Genomic DNA, 14,767 nt, shown 5'->3' on the forward strand with positions numbered 1-14,767 from the left:
ATACACATATCTGAGTAAACAGAGCTGTGGTCAGGTAACTGTAAACACTGGGCAGGTATACACATATCTGAGTAAACAGAGCTGTGGTCAGGTGACTGTAAACACTGGGCAGGTATACACATATCTGAAGATCAGCTGATCTCATTATTGAGCTCAGACATTTCCCTCCGCTCTCATATTTACCCATCAGCTGTCATCTTTTCCCTGTTTGTCCTGTTAAATGTCTTCATGATTTCACCCCCAGGCCTCCGTGCCCCCCCTCCAGAGCTGGAAGTATGGGAAGCTGACAGGGTAACAGCCTTGTGATGCTGTGTTGTGTTGCTTGCGTCTGAAGAGTGTTCCTTTTCTGAATCTGATCCTGTAGATGGAAGCGTTACTGCATGCTCCTGCTCTGCTGTGTGTTTGTGTCAGACATGTTTTGGCTCCAACAAACCTTTCAGCTCACCTTCACTCCCTGTCTTACAATGCACCATCATTGTAAGTGTAAGTAGGGTTTGCTCAGTTTTGTGGAACTGCTCTGGGATTTGTTCTTCTAGAAATGAAGTTATCTAGGATGTGATCTAGAATAATCTGGAGAATCACACATGAAGAATCGCCACCATAAAACATTTTGAAATCAGGCAGTGATAACCTGTTGGTGTGATGAGGTTGATTTTTTGACTATGGTTGCAGGCTAAATGTGTGATGCTATTGTTTGTGTTCAGCTGATAGTGGGACTCCGCTCACCCAGGATCAGCCTGGCGTAACTTGGCGTCTTCCTGACGGGTCTACGGTGTAGTGTCAGCAGGGTCACCTGTCGCCTGACGTAAGGAGGAGACTCAGACTTGGCTGCTCACTTATCTGAGTCCTGATGGAGATTTTAGGCCGACCTTAATCCAGCTCATCACAGAAAAGACAGAACGGGTCACTTTGGCTACAATTTAAAATTACAAAAGCAGCTGACTGACGTGTACCAGGTCACCTAACTATCTCACGCCCTCGTGGTGTGATGATCAGGGCTGAAAGATTCCTCAAATGTTTCACAGGACTCCATAAAAAATCCTTCCCTTCAGTCATGTTTCCGAGTCTGCCCGTGGTGCCAGCCTGGACGCACGGCCTGCCTTTGTTTCACCGTTATGATAGCAGAGCGTGCAGTAAAGCTGAAGCTCTGCGTGAAAATCATTGATGCAGTGATGTTGACAGGCACTCGTCCTGCGTTCTTGGCGGATACGGCACTGTGCCAACACTTGGCGCTGCAAACGGTTTCTACAGGGAGTCGAGAGAACGCACGGGAGAAACGATGGAGATCTCTGAGTTTACCTGCACGACTCGCTCAGATGTTCTCCAGGTCCAGAGATGGTCTTCACTTTAGTGAACACCCTTTTAAAACAGATCGTATTCCTGAGTCTTCATCATCATCATCAGACCTCTGTGTGGATGATGGAGCTTTATTCTAGCTAGAATGTGAGATTACACTCATGCATGAAGTAGAGGATGTTAAAATGACGAAGTGTCCCTTTACTTTAACGGCAAAATAGAAAATGAAAATAAACCACAACTACAGAAACAAAGTGTTGACTTCCTGGGAGAGGATCCCTGAATCCCAAATATTATTATTTAACTTCTTTTCCTTCAACTTTAATAAATGTAAGTTAGCATAAGAACTGCAGAGGACTCTGTTAACAGACAATCAGGACTCTGGTCCAAACAGAACGGATTTGTGCAGCCTTAGTGACCACTGCCCCTGCGCACATGGCCATCACAATAGAAACAGGATATATGGTCCTGCCCTATCGTTTATCTGTTTAGCTTTAGATGGTTAAATGTACGAGAGTGTTTCAGACCAGCTGCTGACACATAAAATCTACGGTAGAAGTTGAAGTTCTACATCAGATCTCTGTACTGGCAGATGAAGAGTTAAATATCAGCTGATAAGAACATTCGCCCGTTTCTGTGTTTCTTGCTGGTGAATCCATCTTGCAAAACTCCCGTTAAACCGTTTGGGCCCGGTTAGAAAGTGACAGGACCAATCAGCGACAAGGGGCAGTACCTTCAGGCGCGGCAGAGTCGTGACGTAAACAACCAGCAACAAGAGGCCGGAGCAGTTATGGCGGAAGAGATTAGCGTGGAAGCTGCTAAAGCGCCAGTTTATCAGAACTTGACGACATTTCTTGGTTAAAAGAAGAACAAAGAACAGCAGTGAGTTGTTTTCTTTTCAAAAACCACAAAAGTCGTGTACTGACATGTTTACGGTCGCCATGGTTACTGTTATGCACTTCTTTATGGAGTTTACTCGTCGTTAGCGGCTACGTCACATGTTTTGTTGCTCTGATTGGCCTGTAAAGATGTGACAGAACGTTCATCCAATCACACCCCGAGTGTTTTTTAAAGGCTCCCTCTTTCCCGCTGTCTATGAGAGGTTTAGCAGACGGATGTGTCAGGTTAAACATTTCCACCATTACAGCTGATTATATCGGCCGTGTGTCAGCAGTCAATCTTAAATATTGACCATCAGGTACATGTGGTTGCCACACACTCTCAGCTCCCTCCACTCAGCCTCTTTATACACTGATCTCAGTGATAACGGCCAGCTCTAATTTCTGTTTCCTGCTCTGACCTCCTGATAAACGTCCTGTTCTTGTCCTTAAACTGTTACTGACATCTAAAAGCTTTTTCTACCCTTTTTAAGTTTGACTATAATAAAACACTGTCTTTAAAATGAAGGTCTGAGAAATAAGCCTGAAAGATTTGCAAAAATAATCTGTTTTTATTCCCCAATACTGCGATTATGATTTAATATGCGATTACTATCAGGTCCTGTATCTTATGTATTTAAAACAAAACAAATTCAAGCCATAAATCATTGTATCTCATAGCCTACATTCAGGCAGGAACACTGGCGATCAGCTGATCATAGCTGGGGTCAGACTTCCTGAAGCTAAGGCTGATCTTCATCAATGTTAGAATGAACTAGGGTAGAAGGGTTAAAATATCCAATTATTGTTTTTGCTCTTATTGCAAATTTGTTATCAGCTGCTTTAGTGAAGGGGATTATCATTTATGTCACTTGTTCTGATTAAGATAAACATACTTAAAACATGAACAGTAGGATTCTTGTGAACCACTCTGAAAAAATATTGACCCTTGAATGTTTGAAAGATGTGCATAAAACCTCTGCTACCACTAAAAAGAATGGATTAAACTGGTATTTTGGGATTGAATTTCTAGGTTAATATCACCCTTTGTTTGTTCCTCTTTAAAAAAAATAAGGTTATAGAAGCTGAGAGATTTCCTGCAGCTGACTGTGGAAACTCTGAAACATCTAAGAAATACCTGCAGTCACATGGTTTACCTGTCCGCCTCTCTGCCTCACTGAACGCTTTATCAGGTTTGAAACCCACAAACATTGATCTGTATTATCGATTAGGAAGAGGAAATTACAGAAACATGACTTAACAGCGGTATGCTACCTAGCGGCGTGTACATGCGGGGGCAGCGCTGATCCTACAGTCAGAGAAACATGCCTGCCGTCTGTCTTCAGCTCACAGAGCCCAGCGTTTATCTGCTGGAGGGAAGAAAGTCTGACATTTAGGAAACCTGCCGCTCTTTTGCTCCTCTTTGGCACAGCGACAGCATCAGTGTAATACTGCAGTCGTGGTTAAAGATGGCGTCCACCTGGTAAACGCCCGATTTTTATGACGGGCAGCTTTGGGAGCTGGAGGGGGCCGCCTCTTATTTAATATGCAGGAAAACTCAGTGTACACCTGTGGGAGCCAGGAAACCCCATAAACACCTCCAGGACACCTTTCCTTTTCTGTGTAGCTTCCCTCACAGTAAAGGGACAGTCCGCTAAAATAAGAACACCTTATCTTATAGTAAAGGGACAGTCCACTAAAATAAGAACACCTTATCTTATAGTAAAGGGACAGTCCGCTAAAATAAGAACACCTTATCTTATAGTAAAGGGACAGTCCACTAAAATAAGAACACCTTATCTTATAGTAAAGGGACAGTCCGCTAAAATAAGAACACCTTATCTTATAGTAAAGGGACAGTCCACTAAAATAAGAACACCTTATCTTATAGTAAAGGGACAGTCCGCTAAAATAAGAACACCTTATCTTATAGTAAAGGGACAGTCCGCTAAAATAAGAACACCTTATCTTATAGTAAAGGGACAGTCCGCTAAAATAAGAACACCTTATCTTATAGTAAAGGGACAGTCCACTAAAATAAGAACACCTTATCTTATAGTAAAGGGACAGTCCGCTAAAATAAGAACACCTTATCTTATAGTAAAGGGACAGTCCGCTAAAATAAGAACACCTTATCTTATAGTAAAGGGACAGTCCACTAAAATAAGAACACCTTATCTTATAGTAAAGGGACAGTCCGCTAAAATAAGAACACCTTATCTTATAGTAAAGGGACAGTCCGCTAAAATAAGAACACCTTATCTTATAGTAAAGGGACAGTCCGCTAAAATAAGAACACCTTATCTTATAGTAAAGGGACAGTCCGCTTAAATAGGAACACCTTATCTTATTGTAAAGGGACAGTCCGCTTAAATAAGAACACCTTATCTTATAGTAAAGGGACAGTCCGCTGAAATAAGAACACCTTATCTTATAGTAAAGGGACAGTCCGCTAAAATAAGAACACCTTATCTTATAGTAAAGGGACAGTCCGCTTAAATAAGAACACCTTATCTTATAGTAAAGGGACAGTCCGCTAAAATAAGAACACCTTATCTTATAGTAAAGGGACAGTCCGCTAAAATAAGAACACCTTATCTTATAGTAAAGGGACAGTCCGCTAAAATGAGAACACCTTATCTTATAGTAAAGGGACAGTCCACTAAAATAAGAACACCTTATCTTATAGTAAAGGGACAGTCCACTAAAATAAGAACACCTTATCTTATAGTAAAGGGACAGTCCGCTAAAATAAGAACACCTTATCTTATAGTAAAGGGACAGTCCACTAAAATAAGAACACCTTATCTTATAGTAAAGGGACAGTCCGCTAAAATAAGAACACCTTATCTTATAGTAAAGGGACAGTCCGCTAAAATAAGAACACCATTTCTCACAGTAAAGGGACAGTCCGCTGAAATAAGAACACCTTATCTTATAGTAAAGGGACAGTCCGCTAAAACAAGAACACCTTATCTTATAGTAAAGGGACAGCTTGCTAAAATAAGAACACCTTATCTTATAGTAAAGGGACAGTCAGCTAAAATAAGAACACCTTATCTTATAGTAAAGGGACAGTCCACTAAAATAAGATCACCTTATCTTATAGTAAAGGGACAGCTCGCTAAAATAAGAACACCTTATCTTATAGTAAAGGGACAGTCCACTAAAATAAGAACACCTTATCTTATAGTAAAGGGACAGTCCACTAAAATAAGAACACCTTATCTTATAGTAAAGGGACAGTCCGCTAAAATAAGAACACCTTATCTTATAGTAAAGGGACAGCTCGCTAAAATAAGAACACCTTATCTTATAGTAAAGGGACAGTCTGCTAAAATAAGAACACCTTATCTTATAGTAAAGGGACAGTCCGCTAAAATAAGAACACCTTATCTTATAGTAAAGGGACAGTCCGCTAAAATAAGAACACCTTATCTTATAGTAAAGGGACAGTCCGCTAAAATAAGAACACCTTATCTTATAGTAAAGGGACAGTCCGCTAAAATAAGAACACCATTTCTCACAGTAAAGGGACAGTCCGCTAAAATAAGAACACCTTATCTTATAGTAAAGGGACAGTCCGCTAAAATAAGAACACCATTTCTCACAGTAAAGGGACAGTCCGCTGAAATAAGAACACCTTATCTTATAGTAAAGGGACAGTCCGCTAAAATAAGAACACCTTATCTTATAGTAAAGGGACAGTCCGCTAAAATAAGAACACCATTTCTCACAGTAAAGGGACAGTCCGCTTAAATAAGAACACATTATCTTATAGTAAAGGGACAGTCCACTAAAATAAGAACACCTTATCTTATAGTAAAGGGACAGTTCACTAAAATAAGAACATCATGATGCAGATTTAGAAAAAGTGAAAGTCCAGTTTTTCCAAGTCTCGTCTGACGAGAGACGAAAATCCCTTTAACGGTCTTTTGTAACAGACTTTACTCTGATCCATTCAAGTAGACCCGGTATCTGATTTGCTCCAAATCTAGATTTTAGAAAATTCCTTTGCGGCTCCTCTTTCTCTCCCTTTTGGGCACGTGATTCCACCCCCCCTACCACAAATCCTGAGTTTGGTCCTAACAACTGTATATTTTAGTCAGCTGTTGGACCTAGTTCAGGTCTGCAGCTTCAGACCATGAACACACCACAGCCCGCCGAATCTTTGTTATAAAGCTGTGGCGACTAAAGGAAGCAGCACGCCAGACGTGCATCAATGTCTCAGTCAGACATGCAGCCAAGCGGCGAACGTGTGTGTCACTGCTGAACGACTGCTAAATCCATCAAACACGCTAGAAGCAGCCAGCAGTGCTGAGATCTAGTGGTGAGCATCATGGATGTTGTCAACGATAAAAGTTCAGCCATGAATGGATTTCTGCATCACAGTTTTTAAATGGATACGTTCATTATTAGAGCCCATGCCAGGATAACTGATGCTAGCTAGCAAAGTGATGAGACCGGCTTCTTCTCAGTCCTGTCAGCAGGAAGTTTACAGCAGGATTTGAGCGCCACTCATTTACGCCACTCTATTTAATCTAGTCGTGATGTAGTCCTGTAGGCAAACCTGGAAGTTAGCGTTGCATGGGTTCCCTCGTCGTCAAGCCTAGGGGATTTTTCAATGGGTTTTTGGATTAGTGCTGAAAATAAGATCTTTGTCCAATAAAAGTTTATAAAACTTACACGTTTTGTTCATAGAGATAATCTTCATAAACTGATCATATGAGCATCATGTCTGGTTCGTTAATCTAACTGATGAAAGTAAAAAGCTAATGTCATGCTATACTGAACTACAACACGGTCGACTGAATATAACGTCATCACCCACGGATACAACTGAACGGCGGGTTCAGTCACCGCGCTCCCGATGACTTATAATCTTCCCGACAAACACTGTAGTCCTTGTTAGTTGTCTTTTAGCAACCGCCGTCATTAAGACGTGAAAAGATGCACGATTATGGGGCATGTTTCAGATGTATTTAATGTTGTAGGATAAAACGTTAAACCCTCTTGAGCTTGTGTTCACCACAGACTTTATTTCAGGCATTTAACCCAAAATTCATTCAGAAATCCCAGAGACTTTCATACGAGGGAACGGAGTGCTAAAATGCTAACTCACTCCCACGTTTTAGGACTCATTCCTGCACCACTCTATACAGTTAACGGGTTAAACATGTTCTTCTCTCTTAGTTTAACGTCTGTAATAACTGCTGTGTTTGCTGGGAACTACCAATTTAAAGAAAAAGGTGCTAAAATGAACACAGCTGTGTCAGCATTATTCATTTATTCATGAAAGCAATCAGCTGTAGCATAAAAACCCTTTAGTACCTGTTATCTGTCATTTAAACTACATAAACTAAGTAAATGATCCTAAACATGTACTTATGAAACAAGCACAGTTAGAATATACCAGAAAAATGTTTCAAAGAGGTCATTCAAGTTTTTAAATGTTTGATATTATGTGACATTGCAAGTTGTTAAACAGTGCATTAGTATGAAAATACCAGTGAAAATGCATGCACAAGTATCTTTAGTTTTTGTTTTATTCTAGTAATTAAGTTTGGTTGTACAAATTCCCACTAAGACATTTCTTCACCGTCTTAGAACCACTGGTGTCCTCGATAGCAGCCTGACTTACCTCAGCATTACAGAAGAGACTTAAAACCACAGCGGCAGAGATTTAAAAACCATTTTTCTGTCTTCTTATGGTCAGACGTGAGTTCTGTATTCAGCACAGGTTTCTGTAAATAACTGCAGACCTCCGTGTCGATGTTAAACTCTTCCAGCAGGAAATGAAGTGTTCTTTTTAGACCAAATTACAGCTGCTCTCACCCTAGAGGAGAGTTCAGTTGTTATGTGTTAAAATTAATTCATAAAAGAAAATCAAAAAACATTCTTTGATAAATGTATCTGTCATGTGTATTAAACAAGGATAACAAAAATAGTTTAAAATTGCTAATCACATTTTTTAAAGAGAAAATTGGAGATTTAGGTTTTAGGCCGCATCACCCGGTTCTACTCTAACCTCAGGTTTACATGTTAGATTAAATGAGAGGGACCCAACTGCAGTCAAGATGGCCGACATGGGTTCGCTATACATCCAATCCATGCTGAAAGTCCCAAGCGGAAGTTTCTTTTTGGTGTTGGACTCAGCTGCCAGTGTTTGTCAGTCTTTTTCGCGCCTAAGCCTAACCCTTGGTGCTGAATTTCAAATATATCACCTTCCCCACTGCCTTACCCTGGACCTAACCACTTGAGTTTGGCTACACTTTAATGCAGAGATAGACGAGTCAATGACCAGAGAGCCGTCTACTGCAGCGTTACTCAACCCTGCTCAACAAGGGCCAGATTGCTGTAAAATGCCTTTGCAAGAGCCACAAACTACATGGTGAAAACATGGCAAAAACGGATTAAAATAGCAACATAAAATAAGTTAAACATGGCTAATAATGGTCAAACAGCAGCAAAAAATAGGCCAAAAGGGGCATAAAATGGCAGAAAGTAGGTGAGAAGTGGAAAAAGTGGCAAAATAGGTCAGAAAGTGGCAAAAATAGGTGAGAGGTTACCAAAAATGAGTTACAGGTGGCAAAAAAGGCCAAATAAACAGCAAAAACATGGCAAAAATGAGTTTAAGAGTAACTACAGTGGCCAAAAACTGCAAAACATGGCAAAAAAATGAGTGTAGAAGTGACTAAAATGGGCCAAAAACAGCACAAACATGGCAAAACATGAGTGTAAAAGTGACTAAAATGGCCAAAAAACAGCACAAACATGGCAAAAATTAGTGTAAAAGTGAGAAAATTGGGCAAAAAAAAAAACCCCAGCAAAAACATGGCAACAATGAGTGTAAAAGTGAGTAAAATGGCCAAAAACAGCACAAACATGGCAAAAATGAGTGTAAAAGTGAGTAAAATGGCCAAAAAACAGCAACAACATGGCGAAACATGGTTGTAAAAGTGAGTCAAATGGGCAAAAAAAAAGAGCAAAAACATGGCAAAAAATGAGTTCAAAAGTGAGTAAAATGGCCAAAAACAGCACAAACATGGCACAACATGAGTGTAAAAGTGAGTAAAATGGCCAAAAACAGCACAAACATGGCAAAACATGAGTGTAAAAGTGAGTTAAATGGGCATAAAAACAGCACAAACATGGCAAAACATGAGTGTAAAAGTGACTAAAATGGCCAAACAGCACAAACATTGCAAAACATGAGTGTAAAAGTGAGTAAAATGGCCAAAAAACAGCAAAAACATGGCGAAACATGGTTGTAAAAGTGAGTAAAATGGGCAAAAAAACAGCAAAACCATGGCAAAAATGAGTGTAGAAATGACTAAAAGAGCAAAAAACAGCAAAAACATGGCAAAAATGAGTGTAGAAGTGACTAAAAGGGCAAAAAACAGCAAAAACATGGCAAAAATGAGTGTAGAAGTGACTAAAAGGGCAAAAAACAGCAAAAACATGGCAAAAATGAGTGTAGAAGTGAGTTAAATGGCCAAAAACAGCGCAAACATGGCAAAACATGAGTGTAAAAGTGAGTTAAATGGGCAAAAACAGCGCAAACATGGCAAAACATGAGTGTAAAAGTGAGTGAAATGGTCAAAAACAGCACAAACATGGCAAAACATGAGTGTAAAAGTGAGTGAAATTGGCCAAAAAAAACAGCAAAAACATAGCAGCACATTAGTGTAAAAGTGAGTAAAACGGCCAAAAATAGCACATACATGGCAAAACATGAGTGTAAAAGTGAGTTAAATGGCCAAAAAAACCAGCAAAAACATAGCAAAACATGAGTGTAAAAGTGAGTAAAATGGGCCAAAAACAGCACAAACATGGCAAAACATGAGTGTAAAAGTGAGTGAAATGGCCCAAAAAAACCCAGCAAAAACATTGCAGCACATTAGTGTAAAAGTGAGTAAAATGGCCAAACAGCACAAACATTGCAAAACATGAGTGTAAAAGTGAGTAAAATGGCCAAAAAACAGCAACAACATGGCGAAACATGGTTGTAAAAGTGAGTCAAATGGGCAAAAAAACAGCAAAAACATGGCAAAAAATGAGTTCAAAAGTGAGTAAAATGGCCAAAAACAGCACAAACATGGCAAACATGAGTGTAAAAGTGAGTAAAATGGCCAAAAACAGCACAAACATGGCAAAACATGAGTGTAAAAGTGAGTTAAATGGCCAAAAACAGCGCAAACATGGCAAAACATGAGTGTAAAAGTGAGTGAAATGGTCAAAAACAGCACAAACATGGCAAAACATGAGTGTAAAAGTGAGTAAAATGGCCAAAAAACAGCACAAACATGGCGAACTATGGTTACAAAAGTGAGTCAAATGGGAAAAAAAACAGCAAAAACATGGCAAAAAATGAGTTCAAAAGTGAGTAAAATGGCCAAAAACAGCACAAACATAGCAGCACATTAGTGTAAAAGTCAGTTAAATGGCCAAAAAAAACCCGGCAAAAACATAGGAAAACATGAGTGTAAAAGTGACTAAAATGGGCCAAAAATAGCACAAACATGTCAAAACATGAGTGTAAAAGTGACTAAAATGGCCAAAAACAGCAAAAACATGGCAAAACAAGAGTGTAAAAGTGAGTTAAATGGCAAAAAAAACCAGCAAAAACGTAGCAGCACATTAGTGTAAAAGTGAGTAAAATGGTCAAAAACAGCACAAACATGGCAAAACATGAGTGTAAAAGTGAGTTAAATGGCCAAAAAAAACCCAGCAAAAACATAGGAAAACATGAGTGTAAAAGTGACTAAAATGGGCCAAAAACAGCACAAACATGGCAAAACATGAGTGTAAAAGTGAGTAAATTGGCCAAAAACAGCACAAACATGGCAAAATATGAGTGTAAAAGTGAGTTAAATGGCAAAAAAAACCCAGCAAAAACGTAGCAGCACATTAGTGTAAAAGTGAGTAAAATGGTCAAAAACAGCACAAACATGGCAAAACATGAGTGTAAAAGTGAGTTAAATGGCCAAAAAAAACCCAGCAAAAACATAGGAAAACATGAGTGTAAAAGTGACTAAAATGGCCAAAAAAACCAAGCAAAACCTAGGAAAACATGAGTGTAAAAGTGACTAAAATGGGCCAAAAACAGCACAAACATGGCAAAACATGAGTGTAAAAGTGAGTAAAATGGCCAAAAACAGCACAAACATGGTGAAACATGGTTGTAAAAGTGAGTCAAATGCGCAAAAAAACCAGCAAAAACATGGCAAAAAATGAGTTCAAAAGTGAGTAAAATGGCCAAAAACAGCACAAACATGGCAAAACATGAGTGTAAAAGTCAGTTAAATGGCCAAAAACAGCACAAACATGGCAAAACATGAGTGTAAAAGTGAGAAAAATGGCAAAAAAAAAAACCCAGCAAAAACATAGCAGCACATTAGTGTAAAAGTGAGTTAAATGGCCCAAAAAAAACAGCAAAAACATAGCAGCACATTAGTGTAAAAGTGAGTAAATTGGTCAAAAACAGCACAAACATGGCAAAACATGAGTGTAAAAGTGAGTGAAATGGCCAAAAAATCCCAGGTAAAAAATAGCAGCACATTCGTGTAAAATTGAGTTAAATGGCCAAAAAAAACCCAGCAAAAACATAGGAAAACATGAGTGTAAAAGTGACTAAAATGGCCAAAAAAACCCAGCAAAAACATAGGAAAACATGAGTGTAAAAGTGAGTAAAATGGCCAAAAACAGCAAAAACATGGCGAAACATGGTTGTAAAAGTGAGTCAAATGCGCAAAAAAACCAGCAAAAACATGGCAAAAAATGAGTTCAAAAGTGAGTAAAACGGCCAAAAACAGCACAAACATGGCAAAACATGAGTGTAAAAGTGAGTAAAATGGCCAAAAAAAACCAGCAAAAACATAGGAAAACATGAGTGTAAAAGTGAGTAAAATGGCCAAAAACAGCAAAAACATGGCGAAACATGAGTGTAAAAGTGAGAAAAATGACAAAAAAAAAAACCCCAGCAAAAACATAGCAGCACATGAGTGTAAAAGTGAGTTAAATGGCCCAAAAAAACCAGCAAAAACATAGCAGCACATTAGTGTAAAAGTGACTAAAATGGCCAAAAAAACCCAGCAAAAACATAGGAAAACATGAGTGTAAAAGTGACTAAAATGGCCAAAAACAGCATAAACATGCTAAGATTGCTGAAAACAGTGAATTTAATGGCAAAATGTGGCTTAAGTGGGTGAAAAGTGGCAAGAAAGGGAAAACAGTACAAATGGCAAAAAGCAGGATAAAAGAGGCAAAAGCTGGTGGCGAAAATTAGATAGAAGTAGTAAAAAAGTGGCAAAACAATTTGAAAAAAATTGCAAATAAGGGGAGTGGAAATGTATAGACAAAACTAAAGGTTGAAAATGAAAGCCTGCCATATTAATGTGGGGATTCAGAGGGAGGAATGTGACCTTTAATGGATGATTTCTGAGGTTGTAGCTTTCCTGTTTAAAGGTTTTCTGGGGAATGATATTTCAAATTAAGACAAAAGAGCCACACCTTAAGTATCACTGGTCTATGATTAGGAACATTTTAGCGGTTTACACCGAACCCTGCTGACATTGTTGGTCTGTTAAACTGGAGAAACCAGACCTCTGAGAATCCTGACCTACCTGTCTGTGAGCATATGTGAACCTGCTGGTGTCAGAAGAGCCTGAGGTCACATGATGTAAGAAGCGGTAATGTTTTTGGTCCATGAACCGTCACTAAACACACTGCTCTGTATTTATGACCTCTAACTGGCCACTCTCTCTTCCCGTCACCTCTGCAGCCTCCCTCAGAGGAGTTCTGAAAGTTTTATAGAAGGTGAGGCTCTGCTGTGGGATCAGGTTACAGTGCAGCGCTGGAGGGAAGAGAGGCAGGTTTGAAGGCGGTGCAGAGCAGCCTTACATAAGACTCCAGAGGAGGCTCTCACACAGAACAATGTGTACTGTGCCTTGCAGAGAGGAGCGGCTCAGCGACACTTCTCCATAAGTTTGGGAAAGTCTGTAGGTGTGTGAGCGTTTGTGTGCATGAGCTTGGTTTGAATCCGCTTCTGTGGCCCGTAGATCATGGAGTGTATGGAAGCACAGTGGGGTATGTTCCTGCATGCTTTTCATGTTTCTGGTGTTTGGTGTGCTGCTGTGTGGGTTATCTGATGGTGTTTTAGTCTTCTGTGTAGAGACACGTCCAGTAAACCCAGCCGGGTCTGTCTGGTGTTCAGAGACTGAAGCGTCAGCCTTTAGGTTTGCTGGGCTCACTGATGGTGGAGCGTAGTTAGTCTGTGATAACACTGAGTAGTTTAAAACGTCTCTGACAAACCCAGACAGCTGTCTGGGTTTGTCAGAGACATTTTAAATGAAGATCTAAATGTGCTCACAGATAGGCTCCTCAGGTGTGTTAGAACTACACCTCAGTCAGGATGGACTAAAACCTGTCCACCCTGTCCTATCGCCTCACCTTTTCACCTTTTCTTAGGGAGCTAGTTTGGATAGCGATGACATGAATGTGTCAACCTGAATTTCTTGCTGAGTCACATTTCTCCATAGTCTCTGGTAACGGCCCTAAAGTTTGCTTTTCTGACAGAGGATCCGTACTCTGACAGAGCATATGGGAGAGGAGTATTAGAGATCACAATGCAAACACCTCATGGCGTTCTAGTTTGAGTTCCTTCTAGTCCGTTAGACTCTGAAAGAATCCCGAGAGTCTGGATGGATGTGGATCAGCCTGGGGTAGAAGATACAGGCTGACGGAGTTAGACGTGTTTCCAGTCCGGTCTCTCTCCTGGCATTAGATCAGGCTTTAACAGGTCTCAGTTTATTTACTTTGATTATTTTTACATTGAATTTTCATCACTGATGAACCCCATAATTCCTCTACAGCAGCATTACTCAACCCCGCTCAACCAAAGAGCCAAACTGTTGAAAAATACCTTTGCAAGCCACAATCTAAGTGGTGAGAAGTGGCAAAAAGGCTTGAAGTAGCAATTAAAAAATATTAAAGGGGGCAAAAATGGTCAGAAAGTAGGTAAAATGGGGGAGAAGTGACAAAAAATTAGTTACAGGTGGCAAAAAAATGAGTGAAAAGTGACTAAAATGGGCAAAAAGCAGTCAAGAGTGGCAAAATTGGGCCAAAAAATTGGAAGCAAGTGGTATTCAATGGAAAAGGGTAGCTTAAATGGGTGAAAAGTGGTGAAAAAGGGCACAATGGGAAAAAAAAGTGGCAAAAATTTGGGACAAAAAGGAAACATGGTATTTAATGGCAACGAGTAGCTTATTTAGACAAAAAGTGGCAAAAAATGGTTAAAAAAAGTGACAAAAATGGGCTAAAAGTGGCAAGAGATTGGGAAATAAAAAAGAGGTGGCAAAAAAATTGTGAAAACCGGCAAAAATTGGATGAAAGTGGAATAAATGAGGAAAAAGTGGCACAAGAAGTTGCAAAATGGCCAAAAAAAGGGGAAAAAAATGGGTGTTTAATGGCAAAAGAGAGCTTAAATGGATGAAAAATGGCAAAAATGGTGAAAATGGCAAAAAAGGTTTCCCTTTTTTAAGGTTTTCTGGGGGAAAAATATTTAAAGTGAAGACATAAAAGAAAAAATTCAT

General features: G+C 39.6%; 1 protein-coding gene across 2 annotated transcripts in view; it reads left to right on the forward strand.

The window, feature by feature from the left end:
• asph (aspartate beta-hydroxylase) overlaps positions 1–14,767 on the forward strand; it is a 74,084-nt gene that overhangs the window by 9,590 nt on the left and 49,727 nt on the right. The window contains exon 1 of one of the 2 annotated variants that reach the window (XM_041802829.1): positions 13,155–13,262. The exons of the other annotated variant lie outside the window; for it this stretch is intronic. Within the exon in view, the coding sequence (XP_041658763.1) occupies positions 13,238–13,262 (25 nt within the window). The 5' untranslated portion in view covers positions 13,155–13,237. Of the gene's footprint in view, positions 1–13,154; positions 13,263–14,767 lie in introns of those variants that run through there. 2 annotated transcript variants of the gene reach the window in all.

Source organism: Cheilinus undulatus, linkage group 13 (assembly GCF_018320785.1).
Source record: "Cheilinus undulatus linkage group 13, ASM1832078v1, whole genome shotgun sequence".
In the NCBI taxonomy this organism is placed as follows: domain Eukaryota; kingdom Metazoa; phylum Chordata; class Actinopteri; order Labriformes; family Labridae; genus Cheilinus; species Cheilinus undulatus.